Source organism: Schistosoma haematobium, chromosome 2, assembly GCF_000699445.3.
Source record: "Schistosoma haematobium chromosome 2, whole genome shotgun sequence".
NCBI lineage: Eukaryota > Metazoa > Platyhelminthes > Trematoda > Strigeidida > Schistosomatidae > Schistosoma > Schistosoma haematobium.
Window position 1 is genome coordinate 41,948,326 of NC_067197.1, and position 19,443 is coordinate 41,967,768.

A 19,443-nucleotide genomic window follows, 5' to 3' on the forward strand; every position below is an offset into this window, starting at 1 on the left:
TAACCATATATCCTGATGACTGATTACTGAGAACGATTTTCACTTCATTATTCTTTGTTTTAGGACAAATTGGCTTGGGCTAATGCAGTTGAATATAAACAGTATTGAATAGAAAGCCACCCAAAAACCTAAACTGTCCAATAACACTAGGACGCGAATCCAAAGAAATCATTTAGTTTACACTGGCTTGTCATAAATATATTGACTATTGGAAGGTCACGAAGGTTTCGTCCTTTGTTACATATTCAAACCGCCGCTACCATTGCCGAATCTTAGTCTCGGGCCCGTTTTAGTTTTGACTGTTGTCGAATAATTTCATTATTATATGTAAGTGCATTATGTCTGCTTACTGAGTTGTTCGGTCACTTTCCCTCCTAGTTTTCTAGTCCAGATTCTGATGTAACGTACATCAGTTACCTGGACGCAAACCTCCAAAGATGTGTAAGTTACACCTTAGTAACGCATAGGAAGCCTTAGGTCTAGGCTTAACAGTGATGGTCAGCATTTTCGGAAGAAGTCAGTGCACTTTTCAGTAATTCTGCTCACTAAAAATTAGCACTGAGATATAAATTCGTAATTTCAATCATATCAATTCACTGTTAGCTGTGCACAACAAAAGGAAAAACGAAAAGTATACGGCCGGCCGTGATCTGTACCTTAGTTAGTGGATGCTAGCTGAAGAGTCTTACCATCAGGAGCTTCACAAGAGACAACTTTAAGTCCACTCCTGTTCCTGATCTTTATTAATGACTTGTTGGATAAAATTAGCTCGTTGGCACTGATACAAACAAACGATGCAAAGATCTGGAGGTCCGTAGAAAGCGAAAAGGATTCACTATGGCTTCAAAAGGACCTTACAGCAATAGGGGAAAGGGTGTATACAGCAGGTTGATAGTTAACTTGTCGAAATGTCATGTCATAAACTTCCTGCTTCACTCAACACAAAGCAATTACATCGTGCATGGGAATCCGCTCCCTGTTATCTCTTTAAAATGCGTCTTGGGGTTGAACTCACAGAGCAGACATCATCTCAATATACATATGGGACGCAGCTAAGGCGAACGCAACCCCCATAATTGACCCTAACTCTCTTTAAAGCGTACCCACGGCGCCAGTCTAGGGTCCCCATTGTTGTTGCTCTCATTTTAAAAGAGACAAATCTCTTGGACCGAGTACAGAGATAAGATTAAGATATAAATCTTACAAAGACAAAGTCTAATACTCAGAGTTGTTACCTCTAAGCTATAGGAAAATAAGAGGTGATCTGATGATACACAATATATTAAGTGCGCCAAATCTCTCCAACCCGAGCATACTACCAGAAGATCACACTCTTCGAGGCAACCTTTGGAAGATTGCACATCAGGTACGCTCCCACTTTTTTCGTTGACAGTTGCCCTCAGTTAGAATGCTCCCCTAGCCGAAGTGACCACAGCCACTTCAGTGGATAAATTTTAGAAGATACTTGACAAACACGTACCCACCCATGGGTTACCATCTCCCTCTTGGACCACGGTTATCACTACTGCATAATCAGTAAATACTTCTTATCTCTCTTGTCATCATCTCATAATTTGGATTCCATGTCCTTACACATTATCAATTCAGTGAATCATTATTTATTCACTCTTTTATTTTTCACATTGCAACTAACCAACCTCCTGCCTGTTAATGTGATAGTTACTGGTACCTAGACACCCTACTGCTCTAAGACAAACGCACTTACTCAAATAACCAAATATACAAGTCCATAAGTAACTACCAAACTGACTAGAATCATTGTGATCGACTGGCTAAACTACCACCCATTCGACATAACTAAACACTTTGAACCGTACCGAAATAACAAGAAGCGAGCGCAAAAAAATCGACTGGTTTATACAAGCTCCTTACGAAGACATTGGATTTTAGTTACTAACACTTGAGTTATGAAAACATTTATGGGGAAAAATTTATACTTATAATTAATAAACAGTTCTAATACGAATAACAAACGTTTGTGCATAAATTATTAGGGTTTCCATCATGAAATGACGTCAACTCTAATGAAATAATGAACTTCACTCCGAAACCTAGTTGGTGTGTCCATATACTTCACTTCTTCCAACAGATGGTTTGTGGCGCATTCGTCGTCGATCACCACTTTTTTTGAGTAACACGACTTGGCTATCAGCATTTTATTTTTCATTCTTACATTTGGGTCATTTTCATCAATGAAAGGCTGTCGGAAAAGGCTTTGCAACGATTGACTTAGTACAGCTGATATTTACTTGAATCACTACCCTCTTACAGAGGTATCAGGAAGTAGTGGGAGTTTTAATATCTCGTAGTCTGTACATATGTTATTCCTGACCAATTTATAAACACACGGACCAACATTCCGTTCTTTATTTCTTTATGGCTGTAAATTATGATCTATGAAAGTAGAAGACACGATTCAGCTGGTCTTTGACCATAGAAGTCTTCGAAGCAGTGCTTGCGTGCTGTGAAATGATCATATAGAGTTTAGGTACAGTGTAATAGGTAAAGGTGGCAAATCGGTTTGGGAGGTTATGAAGCCTTGTCGACTAAGGTGGTCGGTATACGTACATGTGCTTAACTATCGCCTACCTCGATGGGGAGTGTTAGGTTTTATAGTAGGCTGATAAAAATATAAAGGGGTCAACCTGAAACCTAGTATCAGTCCATGAAGTCATTGACTCGTGATCTGAGCCATGGTGGTAGATGCAGACTACCTGATTGAGATCTGTGCTATTAAATGACATGGCTCAGAATCATTCACAATCGCGCATATGCATTTGCTTTACATTTCTCTAAACCTTTTTCATTCTCTCTTCTCGAACTCCATTCTCAGTACCTAGTCTTTCTGATTGCCATTTGTAGTAAATTATTTCGATCCATATCGCTATTCATCCTGTTATGTTAATGTGATATGGTAGCTTGAGCTGATATAGATTTGTGACAGACTACGTTGAATACAGATGATGGACTTTTCAGCAAAACAGTACCCTGATAAAAACTCAGGTTCCCTTTACTTCCAACTAAACTCTTTCATGTATTTGAAACCCATTTTGGAATTACGAGTTTAAATATTACAGGCTGTAAGCAGCTGACGAGAGCCAAATTGAATAAGATGAATTCATGTTATCATGCTCAAATCTTCATTATCCTTTTATTCGTATAGTGCATCCTATTGATGCCCACTGCCCCGAAATTTGTTTACTGAATGGATTAAAACTATAATAAACTAAAATCAAAAAATAAACTTCTGGTCCAAAAGGATAAAAGAAAATATAGTGCACCCAACAAGTAGACACTACTGTTACAAGTGCTTTGATGTTACACTTTATAAAGTTGGACAGGCATTCAGGCGAACATTCTTGACAATAAGTACGCTATTTGTTGATTTCTTTTTACTGGAATCAGTCAATATTTTTGTATCTTGTCTGTTAGACTGAGGATTTTTTCCATTTTGTTTCAGCAAGCCCCTCAGTCTGCCGGCAACTTGCTCGTGATAAAATCCTATGTTCGCCTCATCGAGTTCCAAAAAACCCACTGGTTTGTTTGCTGGAATATCCAACGATTCTTGTGTAAACTTGTTCCAAGTTCCACTTACTACAAACAGTAATATTCCAGCCCCAGGACTTTTCGGCAACTTAAAAACCACGGAATTCAGGGCCAACATTAAAGAATCAGGGCCTAGTTCCTCATCAGCCCACACAATAGGGAAAAATAGTAATGTCTCAAAAACAGTTTTCCATTCTCCTCGAAGTGGTGATGGTTTTGAAAAAGATCGAAATGATCGTTGTGTAACTGACACCAGTATCAATGGCAATGCGCACAATAGCTGTAAGTTCATCCTTGTTTTTCGTCATCTACCACACTTCTCTTGTTTAGTTTGTAGTTTCGATTGAGTAGTTTGTTGATACATATCCAGTGTGTTCGAATGTTTACTACTGCCACCGATACTACTCCAGTCTTTATTCTTATAATTTAATCTTATTGTACTAATGCGTTGTAGTAACTTCGAGCAATATGTATATTCATTCTGTTTGAAGATCAATTACTGCTAAAAGTTGAGGTAGGGATATCAAATGTGCTTAGTGGTTAACATACTCAACGGTCAGTCAGTAGGCTGCAAATTTGAACCCCGCTTCACCTACTTCCATCTAGTCACTCGGTTAGTACTACTACCCCTCACAAAATCCCAATGCATGTATCTTGGGTTTTACTTTGCTTTTGACTGACTGGTAAATAAATTACAGTACAGAAGTGTATAGGATTTATTGGGTCCTGGAGAAGGATTGCCTTTCAATCTCTTTTTATGACCTAGGTCAGAAAACTTATGCCAGCAACTTGTACATGATTGCAGTTTGTCATATAGCACTTGACTTTCGAAAGTAAATTCGTCTGTGTGAAATTACTTAAACTATTTAATCTGATGATAAAGTGGTTGATTGCTTAAATTATTTCAAGCACATCGATGGATGATCTTTTTCTGATGAACTCGTCACAAAATTTCAGCGTGAATATAAAATGGTGTCCATTCAAAAGGGCGAGTGGAAATGAATACACATTAATAAAGCCAACCATCAAAAGGCGAATATCAATAAAAGTGTGCATTGAAAGAGGGAATAACATTTTTAATAGTGTGAAATCTGTTCAATTTTCCCTTTGCTCCTCAGGCCTACGACCAATCAAAAAAGTGGTCTCTTAAGCGTCTAATAAAGAGTCTACTTTCAACAAACTATATAACTCGTCGAATTTGGCAACAAATCGTTATTCTAATTACTCTGGTCACGTTATCTCGTAAGTCTATTTCAAACAGCTAGGGGGGTAGTCTATTTAGAAGGATGCCTCGAAAACGCTTAAAAAATGTTTCATAAATTTTACTTTGAGCAAGTTTTAAATTCTAAAAAACATATCTTTCTTTTAAAACTAAAAAGTCATATGCTATTCCACGTAGATAGTCTAGTGTCGACCTGTTTTCGTAATCTACAATCAATTCGATATGTACTGCTACTTCCTTATATTTTGTTTTCAAGTGTTGTTGATGGGCTCCTGAGACAGACTGTTCTATTTTTATTCTATTTAGTCTCTTCTCTTCTTTCAAAAAATCAATAAATTTCCATATATCACAAGTTGAAATCATGAGTCAATTGAAGCTAGACCACCATGGAAAACCTGGAAGCACTGGACCGCCGTTTCGTCCCGGTATGGGACTCCTCAGCAGTGCGCATCCACGACCCCGCACCCGCGGAATTCGAACCCAGGACCTGGGTTCGCGCGCGAGGTGCGGGGTCGTGGATGCGCACTGCTGAGGAGTCCCATACCGGGACGAAACGGCGGTCCAGTGCTTCCAGGTTTTCCATGGTGGTCTAGCTTCAGTTGACTCATGATTTCAACTTGTGAAATTTCTAAAAATCTCCACAAAACCCATTCTGATAATAAAATTTCCATATACTTGAATGAGCGGCGTCAATAAGTTGACTAAAACCTTTATGCCATTCCTCCACTACATTGTTCATTTTAGGAATGTCTTCTACAAAAGGGGGTTAGCAGAATATACTTCAAATCACTAAACGACAAGCGTTTCGCTTTAATTTTGATCAGGGCTTTCGTATGTTGGTACTACCATGTTCATGATTTCATTAAACTTCTTGGGTACAGTAGGAGTTTCCTATGTTTTAGGTCTAGTTTGGTTCTGCACTTGGCAAAATCTGTTTCGTCTGTTAGGTTTGGTGTGTTTTATATTAATTAATTAATAGTGGGAGTAGGATCGCTCTTCGTCTTTCTGAACTTAGATCACATGTAGTATCTGTTCTTTGCAGTGTAATTTTTGCAACGGTCTCTAAACTGAGATCAATGAGGTTACCCGTATTTTTCACCTCCGGACGGGTGCCTTGAGCTTGCTCAACCCCGTCCACGGGTCGGCCTCGTATATCATTGCACTAACTAATAGACTCTGAACTATCAGCTTACTTTTTAAAGCTTGGTGCGGATGGTTAATTATCTTCAGTCTTTGTAAAAGAGATCCTCAAACTTTTGGATAAGAACCTGTATTTAGTTTCTGAGTTATTCATGTACAAATAATTAAATTCTTGTTCACTATATTGCGGTTTAAATTCGACTAGATGGTACATTTCACTTAACATTACTATGTTAGGTCCATCGCTATACTGTGCCGTTGATTAATTGATATTGTTTGTTAACCTTTTTCCTATTGCAATCGAGTTTCTTATTTTTTATGTATTCTTCATTACAATCCTTCCATTTGTCAGACTTCGACCTTCCTGGATCTTCTAACAATGAAAAAAGGTGCTTAGATTCAAATAATATCCAGAATGCCGCTAACTTGTATTGGCCTGCAGTTAAATTATCCCGTTTGCCGATCGAATACAACACAAAGAGTTTTCTACTGAAGCACTTCCAAAGTTTTGGTCCTGTTGAACGCATTATATGTCAACCTTCTATGGATGCTGCTTATATAGCTTTTAATTCTTTGGTTAGTACTTATTTGGTTGGCAGCTACGTGTTTGCTTCATCTATTGAGTTACCTACATTAAGTTATCAGCGTAAAACAAAAGGAGCGTTATGGTTAACTAGTCTACTAGAATGCATTATTGGTTGCTTGGATGGGGAGGATACCTAACTACAGTTCTAAACACAGCATACACACGTTCCAAATAATTCTAAGATTTTGGATCACCTTGAATACCCGCACTGATATAATTAACCAAACGTCTGATTCATACAATCACTGTTCAGACTCTGATCCACCGGTTTGGCCGTCAAAATGTTGCGATTGTGTGTTGTGTGAATCTGTTCATTAAATTTGATAGCATATGACTCGCAGAAGAATGTATTTCGTTGTTACTGGTTGCGGTTAATGTCATCCGGCTACTAGTTACATTTCCGATCCAAAAATATAGTAATGTCTACACAATTGTATCTTAGTTGTTGATAAATGCTTGTTACTGCCTGTCAATAACAAAGTGTGTTGTAGACAAGTAAATCAACAAACACTAATACATAGTAATACTGGCAAATGGAAGTAAAATGTTAGTTATTCCGTTTTGGTTATGTAGTTTCTTTCTTTCCTCTACATTGTCAGCATATTTTTTAACCAAATTTTTATTCGTTCTCAATGTTTAAGTCTTCTGCAAATCAAGCTAAACGATCAGGACATGCATGTATTGCATCTGCTAACATTGATTTGCCTAACTCAGTCCTTTTTACCATGGCACGATGTCGTCGTCAAACTAATTCTGGATCAAAATCAATATCACCTAAATTAAGTCCTATCAGGGGTAGAAACACTGTGTCCTCCATATCCCCATCACGTACATCTCTGAAAAGAATGATTACATCACACTCTGTAAGCTTACTTTCAAATATATTTGCTTTCATTTTCTGTGATATCATTTTTCAATAACATGTAACAGCCAGCTAATTCATATTTTTCATATATTAAATGACAGCCCATATTGGCAACAGTAGCCACACTGTTTTTTATGATCACTTAAGCTGTGAAGAATAATTCCTGACGTTTTTATTCCACCAACTGATTCATTTAGGTTTCGTTATAAAGAGAGGTGTAGCAATCGATTCTTTTATCCATAGACATAATACTTACAAAAGACGAATTTGAGCACATAATATTTTTAGTAAGTCCACTTTTAATTTGTACAGTCTTGAACCTCCCTCTGTTTCATCTGTTTCGATTTATTCACCCGAGTAGTATTTCCCAACCCTAAGACGAAAATGCTAGAAATTGAAGCTTGATATATGATTCTGTCAACTGTTAATTATTTTAATTCCTGTTCAGAGTTATCAATAGTTGTATGATAACCCAATAATTGATTGGAAGAACAACAATGCCTTCAACGCATATAGTACAATATTTGGCCATCGGTATTGACTACCTACTTATTAACTTGAAAGTGTTAGTCTTTAACATGCCTGTCTTTTTCAGTATATTTCCGATATGATGAGAAAACATTAAGGTTATTAATCAAGTTATTAGATAAAATCCTCTTTAGAAGTTCCGAATGTTGATTCATTTTAACGTTTTATAATTCGGTTTAGTGATACATTAGTCTTATTATTTATTTATTTATTTTAACACATAGATATTGGTACAAGGAGGCACCAAATACATATGCGCCACACAAATCTCATTCGATATGTGTGAGGGCTGTGATACTGCCCGGGTGCCCAAACCGAAGCAGGTGGTTTTCTTAGGGGGCCACTCCCCGAGCCTTCGACCTGAAGGTCTGACCCACAAGGCAGTGGAGCATCGTGAGGAGATGCAGTCCCATGGTAGCCGGTGACCAACGATTGGTTCATACGCCATTTGTTCCCGCACGATACTGGAGCCCATGTGTACCATTGGTTTGGGATCCGGTTAAAGCGCCAGACATTCGCTTTTCGTCCTCTCATTTTCGTAAACAACACCCCCGCCACGAGAATTCCGTGAGTAGGACTTCCCTGGCAGAGGCTGTATACGCGTGGCCGTGTGAGAACATTTCAAGAGGGAGAGCGGACTCTCACCACTCTCGGCCATACCAGGGCATTTGGGGGCTAAATTAACATAATTTAAAACGACACAGTAAGGAAAAGGCAGTTAAAGGAATAATATTTCACAAGTGATTACGTAAAGATGATACACACAAAACGATGAAATTTAGGATAAATACTAAATACTGAATTGTACCAAATTAAATACAAATCAAAGCACTTATAGGATCTATTCAGAATAAGGAATTAAAGTTATTTTCTACGTAAAATGATAGTTAATCATCAAATTTATGATTATTTTAATCAGAGAGAGGTTTTGTGGATATTATAGTAATTTGATTGTTGAATTCATGAGTCAATTGAAGCTAGACTACCATAGAAAACCTGGAAGCACTGGACGGCCATTTCGTCGTGTTGTGGGATTCCTCAGCAGTGCGCATTTACGAAACGGCCGTCCAGTGCTTCCAGGTTTTCCATGGTGGTCTAGCTTCAATTGACTCATGAATTCAACAATTAAATTATGATTATTTATCATTTTTCTTCGAACTGATCGCGTAAAGGTGTTTATATGGTTGGTCAACATCATAAGTGACTACAGAACATGTGATGTAGGTAGTAGGATTGAGCTAAAAATGTCAAATGTTACTTTGTATTTCTTTTTAAAATATTTTTTTGGTAGAATACAAAGCAGGTCATGAATAAAAAGCAATTTTCCAGAGTATCTGTTTCAAGTGATAATCAGTCATCTCGTACATCAGTTATTGTTGATAATCAATTATCATTTACGTCGTCCCAGATAGTATGCAATACACAACCAACAATATCCTCTATTACACGGCCAAATGCATTCGCCTATAATAATAATAGTCTATTCAATCAGAAATCTCCAAGTGCTACTACACTAGATGAACGACTGTCTGTATTACAAGAATATTATAAACGTGATTGTGAACTGAGGTCTATATCCAAATCTGCTGATCCAAAAATTCAATGTTCGGATATATGCAACAGCAACACTGGTGAACCGATTCGTCATGCACCCATTAAAGGCACATGTGAAGATATGTGTCCTGAATTGGAACGTTATTGTCGAGCAGCTCATCAACGTGTATCTGTATGTTTTTTTAATACTTTCGTAGTATGAACTTTATCTAAAGTGTATTTATCATTAGTTTGGGCACAACTTTCATATGGAACCTTGCTTCATATTTAATCTGTACAATTAGTTTCTGTAATCACCGTACTATAAATCTAGCTCAGGACGTAGTACATGATTCTGTATGCAGTTAATTAGCTGTACTTCAGTATTGAAATGGGGCTACCAGTGCCTTCTACTTTCTGTTCAATTTAAACCAGATCATAGCTGCTACCTTAACATGGTGGTCAAGCTTGCCTATCGTGATGAGTTATATTGGCTAGAACACTTGTTTTCTTAGGTTCATATGACCACTACTGATCCCTTAAGAAGGATCATACTTCCACAGTATGGGCAACTGAGTGGTAAGTGATAACTATCCTGATATCCCTAACAGCACTGGAGATCCTCCTGTGTATGATCAAATCACTTCTTGATGTTTCTTTCATCTTCACCATCAACCTTTCTCCTATGACTTTATCCCCGTGTATCACTAATGCTGACTATTCGAGTCTCTTGAAACCTCACTTAAACTACATCTTGGGAATTCCAGTGCTCAGACGTTATATCCAGTAGGCCAAGAGGCTTCCTTAGCTAGGACTTTAGAATCGCGTGCCATCGATTTATTCTGTCTCGGAAACACATATACATGATCCAAGTATGGTTATCTATCGGGCCTCAGCTAGTCAATATGGAGGGGCATTATGGTTTACCCTTCATGTACCTGGAGACGACTCCCATTTTCTCGTGGCCTCTTTGGAATAGGTGTAGTCAGTTAGTCAGTCAGCTAAAACGTAGGACCAGGCACATATATGCATCGGCCCAAGTTGCCATACCGCATTTGCACGACAAAGTGAAAACCGGATTCATCGGAGTAGTTAAGTCAGTGGTGGTAATATGTAAAAGAAAGATTACATACAATGATATAGTACAGGAAGAAAGAATTAGTTCGTAGAAAGAAAGGTATAAATTCATTTCAATCTCACGGTCTAAGGGAATACATAGAGTTTATACACCTACGCCATTGTGATCGATTCTGAGCCATGTCATTCACAGTCTACAACCATTGGTTACGATAGTCACACGTACTACAAGCAAGTAGTCTGCATCTACCAACATGACTGGTCGCCACTAACTTCCTTCCAACCATCCCCAACACTATTCAGCATTGCGTGTCGTGGTAATCAGTGTTCAGGCATATACAACATGTAGCCCATCCATTTCAGTTGATGAAGATTCACAGCCTCAGCGACTGATTTACCATCATTCCCTAATACCCTACGCCTCACCACACCATTACTTACCCGGTGGTCCCAGCAGATGCGAGAAATATTTCTAGGGCATCTGTAATCAAATACTAGTTAATTACGAGTATCTTCTACTCTTAATGACCACGTTTCGCAGCCGTAAAGTAGAACAGAACGAACTGCCGCGCAGTATACTCGTCTTTTTATTGATAGACGGATATCTCGCCTTTGCCATAGGTGACGTAGGTTTACAAAAGCCAAACGGGCTTTTCGAATCCGTGCTGAGATTTCGTAAGACACCAACTCATTAGGGCTGATCATAATTCCAAGATAAGTGAAGTTGTCAACGCGTTCAACTACTTCACTCCCTATCCTTAGTTTAGGTGTTGACGCAGACCAGTCCTGAAGCAGCAGGTTGCATTTAGCGGGAGAAAAGCGCATTCCAAACATTCTGGCATTGTTGCTTAGTGCTACCAGAAGGCTCTGCATTTTATCAGCGTCTTGACCAAACAGGACTATGTCATCTGTATATTGTAAGTCGATAAGTGGACCTCCTGGAAGGAGATCAATACCCGAGAATTCAGTCGACGAGAATGTTATTTCCTGTAGTAGGTCTATGATGAAGTTAAACAAAAATGGAGAAAGTGGACATCCTTGACGGACACCACTTGAGGTTGCAAAAGCAGATGGAAGTCCGCCATAAGCTCTGACTCGACTAGTAGTGTTCGAGTAAAGAGCCTTCACAAGGTTTATGTACTTCTGAGGTACGCCTTTCAATGACAGACTGTCACAGAATGTCGCGGTCTACGGAGTCAAATGCTGCTTTTAAGTCGAGAAAGACCACCATTGCCGGACGCCGATAAGTATGCCTGTGTTCTAGAATCTGACGAATGGTGAATATGTGGTCGATGCATCCACGACTAGGTCTGAAGCCAGCCTGATTCGCTCGTGTTGGCAGTTCACGAGTCTTAGGCGACCGATAATTATTGAGGCTAGTATTTTAGATACTATATTAGTCAAACTAATCCTTCTATGGTTGTCACAAGATGATTTTGACCCTCTCTTATATATTGGGACGATAAGTGATTGTGACCAGTCAGATGGAATAACGTCTAACTCACAGATTTTACCTAAAATATTAGTCAACGTAATCGCTAAAATTGGACTATCATTAATGACCTCTGGAGCCAATCCATCTGGACCAGCTGCCCTTCCTCGTTTCAGATTAACTATAGCCTTTTGAACTTCAGCTAGAGTTGGGAGACCTACTTCAATGTCCCATTCACACTGTCTGGGAATGGAGGGTAGTTGTAGAGTAGCTGAAGGCCAGCTGAACTGTTCTCTGAAATGTTCCGCCCATCGTTCTAAACGCCTGGACTGGGAGCAGATGAGAGTGTCGTCTTTTTCCGAGATAGTCTCACTTAGTGCGTAGGTGTAGCACTAAGTTCAAAGGAAGTACAAGCTGTCGCAGACTGGATTCCAATAGGTTTTCACTTATGCGCTGTTTCATTAAATGGGGATGTAAGAACACGGAAAGAAATAGACATACAACGTTACCTCTTGGTTGTCTCTGCCCACGTTCGCACTGATATGAGTTCGGATAAAGTTTTAGAAAAGACTCTCTTCTACAAGAAGTCAAACACTTAGACGTAATTGTAGCAGTGATTTTATCACCCAAGTAGGTAGTTTGAAGTGAAATAAAAGACATTTAGATGGACCTTACTGTGTCCCAGCTCAACGAACAGATGACGACGAGCATCTGTCCAGACAACCGTTTATTCCTAAAAAGTATCAATTTTAAGCATAAGGAGAGACATCGTCCGACATGGCGACCAGTAGAATTAACTCAACGATAGCCTCAATCAGGACCATACTGTGATTAGTGATCGTTGGAGAGGCTCAATAGGAGACTGCTGCTCATTCTGTGGCACATGTCTAGACTCTGATCCTGCTCCAGTAAGAGAACGTGTTTGTTTGCGTCATACTAGACCCAGAAAATCTAGATCAAGAAGACCCCGATTAGTTCAGCTTTACTATGAAGTACAGAGGAAAGCAGTTAGTCAACCTCTAATGTGACACTTATCTCAATATGGATTAGCATAATATCCAGGCAGCTGGAGAAACATCAATAGATTTCAGTAGTGTTGTCATGACCTTGAATCCCTTTTACCCCGTCGATACTTTGTTATGACTTGACCTTGATCTGTCTAGTCTAGATTATGACCTTGGCGCGATATGCTGAGCGGCTTAACCTTGAGTCTAGTACGCGTGAGAGAGAGAACTATTCTAGAACCTGACTGGTTGGCAAGCACGCAAGTGAGAGAAGACAAGACAGTTGGAACACTCTGAATTCTCTAAATTCGGATTAGTGCAAAAATGTACATGAATAAATAAGTGAATATACTGACCACAACGTACGATAATTCGGAAAAATACAATTATGCCCGAAACTGGGAATTAGGGTAGAAAATAAGATGCAAAATATTATGTTTAAATTACAATATTTTCGGAACAAAAAAGGTATGGCAGTGAATGTTACATAGAACAAAGGCTCATGTTATGTAGAATAAAATAGGGACAAAAATAAATATGTGTTTTACAAGGTTTGAATGAAATGAAATAACGTCCCAAGAAAAAAGCTTTCGTAGTTGTCTGGGCTTCTTATTTCCCCGTTCACAACAAGTGTTTATTCAGTTGATAGATGCTTGAAGTCTCATCCCCTGTGGCTCCGAACATGACTAGGGCCAAAAGCAGTCTAAACGTAGACTAGTAAAAAGCTTACGCAATGAGTGTGAGTAGTGATGGGCAGTGAAAGCATCAGAGACGCAAAGGTAGCGGGAATAGGTAACAGTAAGTAACTGTTCAGATTTATCTAGAAAACAGATATTAAAAATCTGGCTCTTAGTGAGACTATTTCTGAAAAAGACGGGACTATTATTTATTCTCAATCCAGAAGATTCAACAGATGAGCAAAACATTTTACAGAACAGTTCAACTGAACTTCAGACACACCTAATTTATCCACCATCTCCAACCAACCTGAATGGCGAACTGATGTAAGTCCTCCAACTCCTAGTGAGGTTGAAAAAGGCTTCAAACAATCTAAAACGGGGGGCAACGGGGCTTGATGGACTAACTCCTCGCACATCACTTCTCCGAGTGAGATTCTTATGATTGTGTCATTCGGTAGCTCAAGATATCAGATATAGTCCAAGATAGGAGCCACTGACGATCCTTTCATAGTTTTCTTACATTCCTCACAAATCGTATAGAGTACTTTTGAAGTGAATGAAATCTATACTAATTACACCTTTTATTGTTTGTTTGCGTGTTTCTTTTTAACAGTTTTTTTCTATCTAATAACTTCATTTCGTTTGCGTGATGCATTCTCGGTACCCTGTAGTATCAGGCAACATTTTGTGTTATAAATGGGAAATACACTAAAATTACTTATATAATTTAATCAACAATAGTTTTCTGTGCATGTTATCTAAACGAAATAATATTATTAGATGTATTTATAGTAAATATAATTATTAATGACTTCGTTCAATTTTGTCCCCAAATGCTCTGGTACGGCTGAGGGTGGGGAAAGTTAGCTACCTCTCGAAGTGCTCTCACATGGTCATGCATACACAACCACTGCCAGAAAAGTCCTACTCACTGCCTTCTCGCGGCATTACTGTTGCTTAAGAAATTCAGAGGACAGAAAGCGAATCTCCGGCTGATTAACCGAGTTGGTGGATATGGAGGATCTATCTAGTGGAGTTGGAAAACCTTGATTGCGAACCAATGGTGCACATGGACTGGCTCCAGTATCTGGAAGGAACAAATGGCGTGTGAACCAACTATTGGTGACCGACTACCATGGGACTGCATCTCCTAACCTGCCTTGTGGATTAGACCTTTAGGTCAAAGGCTTCGGGTGCGGTCCCATAAGAAAATCACCTGCTTTGGTTTGGGCACCCGGGCAGTATCATAGCCCACACAAATCAAGTGACTCGTATGGCGCATATGTATTCGGTGCCCCTTTATACCAATATTTATGTGTTCAAATAAATAAATGAATAAATAAATTCAATTTTATATGTTTAGTACAATATAGAATTCTCATTACATTTTTTGTACTACTGTTAACATTTTTTCGTCAAGTGTTTCATAAATTTTCATAATTTTTTCACTTAAAGATATTTGAGTGTTTACCTACTACAATGAGTGTTAATTCATCTTCTTGGGAGATGGATCATACTCGGGCTGTGAAAGATTATCAACGTTCTTCAGCCGATCAACCTGTACCATTACCCCGAGAACTACGACCGACATGTGTTTTGCAACGTACAATGGCTTATTTACTAGCTAGCATAGCTGATCGCCCAGAAATTGATACCAGTCGTAGCCTATGGAAACCTTGGTATGAATTTATGTGGACACGTACACGAGCTATTCGCAAAGATATACGGCAGCAAAACTTATGTTGTCCCATTGTTATTGGTGTTATTGAACGGATAGCAAGATTTCATATTTTCTGTGCTGCACGATTAGTTGATCAACCAGTGGATACTTTTGATCCTCGCATTAATTCAGAAAATTTAACTCAGTGTCTGCAAACATTAAAGGAGATGTACAGTGATTTAGATTCACCAATTACTTCTGAAAATATGTGTCCTAATGAAGCAGAATTCCGAGGTTATATGCTGTTAATGAAACTGAACGACCAAAACGAGATCAAGTGAGTACAGTTTCTGTATTTAAGAGGTTTTGAAAGTCGTGAAAAGAATAGGGGATTTGTTAGTCAATGAGCATGCGTCTATAATACAATCTACATATGTTGTTTGGCGGTGAGTTATACCCCCCTTTGTTTTTTTCTTACTACTTCACTTAAATGTTGGTGTATCTAACTGGGAAATACTAAGAATAACGAAACTCCAATCTTTAATTCCACTAATAATCATCACTATCAGACTGAATTGATAGCCATTTTCAGCATTACCACGCTAGTATCTCATACGAAAACAGAAGTTGATCTCTTCATTTCAACCGTATCTATCGTCAAAGATTTAGCCCTAAAATTTCCTTTCAGTAATATCATTTATTAAAGCTGATGAAACATGTTCTTTAATCTCGCTGGTATTTACTTCATGGATATGTTCGGGACAACTTGTCACTTTGAAAAACCTCCGTATGTGTGTCTGTTTATCAGTATAATTGATTCTATGGAGCAAGTCGGTTATATATCAGTCTCACACAACCTACTTTTCTTAATGGCGATTTTAATGCGTTTTCCAAGAAAAGTTAGTAAAACAATAATCATCTAGATCGCTGAATATCTCGTCGATGGATTAAAATAAAAGATTTATCTATCTATGTATGCCTTTAGATAAAATGGATTATAGTGGATGTGAATTCGTAACTTGCTCACAACAGAGACATAAGCTATTTACCAATTTAAATCGGAAATTTGTTTTAAAGTAATATATTGAATTTCTCTTTTCTTCATCATAGTTTCTAAATTGCTTTATTGAACTATAGACGTTATCATTTTGTTAATTTCTTCCCTTTTCTTTAATTTTTTCTAAGATGAATGACTAACTCTCATCCATTTTATTTAGTCATTAATTTTCATATTATCGTCATCATCATTGAGTGCCCGAAATGCCCTGGTACGGCTGAGGGTGGGGAAAGTTAGCTACCTCTCGAAGTGCTCTCACATGGTCATGCATACACAACCACTGCCAGAAAAGTCCTACTCACTGCCTTCTCGCGGCATTACTGTTGCTTAAGAAATTCAGAGGACAGAAAGCGAATCTCCGGCTGATTAACCGAGTTGGTGGATATGGAGGATCCATCTAGGGGAGTTGGAAAACCTTGATTGCGAACCAATGGTGCACATGGACTGGCTCCAGTATCTGGAAGGAACAAATGGCGTGTGAACCAACTATTGGTGACCGACTACCATGGGACTGCATCTCCTGACGTTGCTCCATCGCCCTGTGGATCAGACCTTTAAGTCGAAGGCTCAGGTTGTGGCCCCCTAAGAAAACCACCTGCTTCGGTTTCGGCATCCGAGTAGTATCACAGCCCATACACAAGTCACTTGACTTGTGTAGTGCATATGTGTTCGGTGCCCCTTTTTATCAATATTTATTTCTTCAAATAAATAAAACATCATCTTTGAGTAGGTTAGTGGATAATCTTGAAGAAACTGTACGTTCGATTTTCTAATGCATTTGTGACGATACTTGATCAATCTGCCTTTTATTAGTCTGCAGAAATCAGGTAATACTTATAGATGGGATTGTATGTTATATATGGCTTTATCTAAGGACATTTTTCTTCGTTGAGATGCTAATTTTTCTTGGTTAAAGGTTGCCTTGTTTCATAATTGTTTCAATCACCTTGATTCAGTGAATTTTTAATGGGCTCTTTAAAAATACCGGATAGTGACTTGTTTCTTTCACTTAGTTAATTCTTCCTGTATGACTTTGGTTTATTAAGCACATTTTTACCTTTGGTTTTTTTTTAATTATTTTATTTTAGTGAAGCACAACGTTTACCTGAACGACTACGTCAATCTAAACCTGTACGATTTGCATTTGCTACACATGAAGCTCTCATAACAAACAATTATATCAGATTTTTTCGTTTAGCTCGTCAAGCTACATGTTTAGTTGCTTGTCTTATGCATAGATATTTTGTACAAATACGTAGTCAAGCTTTAACGAAACTGTCTTGTGCATTTGCTGGACATCCAAAACGAGAAGTACATGTGAGTATTGTTTCTTCGGTTATTCTGTTGATTTTCTAATCTTATTGAAATCAAACTCTTAAATTACATTGTCTTCCTATTCGTGTACTACAATCATTCTTCAAAGTGTTAGTTACAGTTAATGGAATTCTATACGATGAACTTGTGGGAATTAGATCAAATTATTAATTCACTTACTTCTGAAGTTGTTTTCCAATCAGTCACATAAGTATTCCCTGCTTTAGTTTGGGCACCCGGGTAGTATCCCAACCCTCACACAAATCGAATGATTTATGTGGCCCATATATATATGGTGCTTCCTTGTATCAATATCTATGTGTTTAAATAAATAAATACATAAGTATTCAGTTCATGGTCACCGTGTTGCAGTTTCAAATCTCAGTCTGATACGTATATATTATAGTTTAAAACAAGGGAGTTTTGACCTGTGCATTCAGTGACTCAACCTCCAACTAGTAGATTATAATGCCTAATCCTATTCAACCTTCTGAAGCCCAGTCTTGCCTACTGTATAAGTAGCTTCCATGTAGTGTGATTTATAGACGAGAATATGGACCTGATCGTAGTTGTTTATTTTCTACTTCTTTAGGTTTGAACAACTGTTTTGTTTGGTTAATAGTCCTTTATTTAACATGACCGAAGACGCAGTGCACAAAATTGATATGACTTAATATGTAATCTATGCAGAAATTGTTTCTTTTTATTCAAAAATGTATTACATTGTCGTATTCTTCGTACTTGTCTATGGATAACATTTTCATGAGAATTTTGTTGAGAATATCCACTCCCTCACATCTATGTTAATTTGGTCTCGAACTCGTGATCTTGCGTTTAAAGGACTACTGATATTACAGTAATTTTAATAGTTGGGATCATGAGTCAATTGAAACTAAACCACCATGGAAAACCTGGAAGCATTGGATGGTCGCTTCGTCCTAGTATGGAACTCAACAGTGAGCACCCACCATCCCGTCTCGTGGGATTCGAAGCCAGGACCTATCAGTTTCGCGCGCGAGCGTCTTGCTCCTAAACCACAGAGATGGCATTCAACGGTGGTAATGTCTAACTTCAACTAATCCACGAAATTGAGTGACACATCCACCATTGTCTTCAGTGAGTTACTCTCTCACAACTGACCCAGTTGAACTCCACTGGTCACTGTTTCTCACTAGAACTCCAGGATATCCCTCTTGAAGCCAGTCACTAGTGAGCATATGTTGATTAATATCAGAAGGGGTTTTGTGGATATTATAGTAATTTTAATAGTTAAGATCATGAGTCATTTGAAGCTAGACCACCATGGATTCAGATTTAACCTTAATTATTTCTTATATAGTAAACCACAAATGGTATACAAACCTTGTTTGTTGTCGCATAATTAGCATCAAGTTAGCTTGTTTAACATTTTTTTTTCGCTACAATCATCACTTTTTCCCCACTGTTTATCTTAAATTTTCTTAAACAGTATCCTATTTCTACTCTGACACAACAACTCGGTTTTGAAAATGAAACAGAATCTAAACATTTCTGTGAAACATGGGGTTTATCAGTGTTTGGTTCAAATGTGATATTTGAAAAACAAATTCAACCTCAACCACCTACGTTACCATGGAGAGAACAGAGATCATTTCACGTACGCGCTATTTCTAATTAATTTTATCGTATATTTCTTTTTCTATTTGTTGTGCACTATATATTGATTTTTCTTGATATTCGTTTTCCCGTATTGCGTTTAGTAGTTAGATTTTATTTTTAGCCAACATAATTACAAGTAA

The 19,443-nt window shown here is 38.2% G+C and overlaps 1 protein-coding gene across 3 annotated transcripts in view; it reads left to right on the forward strand.

Moving 5' to 3' along the window:
* Nucleotides 1–229: 229 nt before the first annotated feature.
* Nucleotides 230–19,443, forward strand: part of MCM3AP_1 (Germinal-center associated nuclear protein) — a 36,264-nt gene continuing 17,050 nt past the window's right edge. The window contains exons 1-8 of one of the 3 annotated variants that reach the window (XM_051215253.1): nt 230–327; nt 3,482–3,849; nt 6,282–6,505; nt 7,157–7,378; nt 9,200–9,634; nt 15,090–15,631; nt 17,440–17,668; nt 19,134–19,301. In XM_051215253.1, the coding sequence (XP_051068447.1) occupies nt 3,525–3,849; nt 6,282–6,505; nt 7,157–7,378; nt 9,200–9,634; nt 15,090–15,631; nt 17,440–17,668; nt 19,134–19,301 (2,145 nt within the window). In that variant the 5' untranslated portion in view covers nt 230–327; nt 3,482–3,524. Of the gene's footprint in view, nt 328–3,481; nt 3,850–6,281; nt 7,379–9,199; nt 9,635–15,089; nt 15,632–17,439; nt 17,669–19,133; nt 19,302–19,443 lie in introns of all 3 variants that reach the window. The other 2 variants (XM_051215252.1, XM_051215251.1) reach the window with 2 other exon arrangements.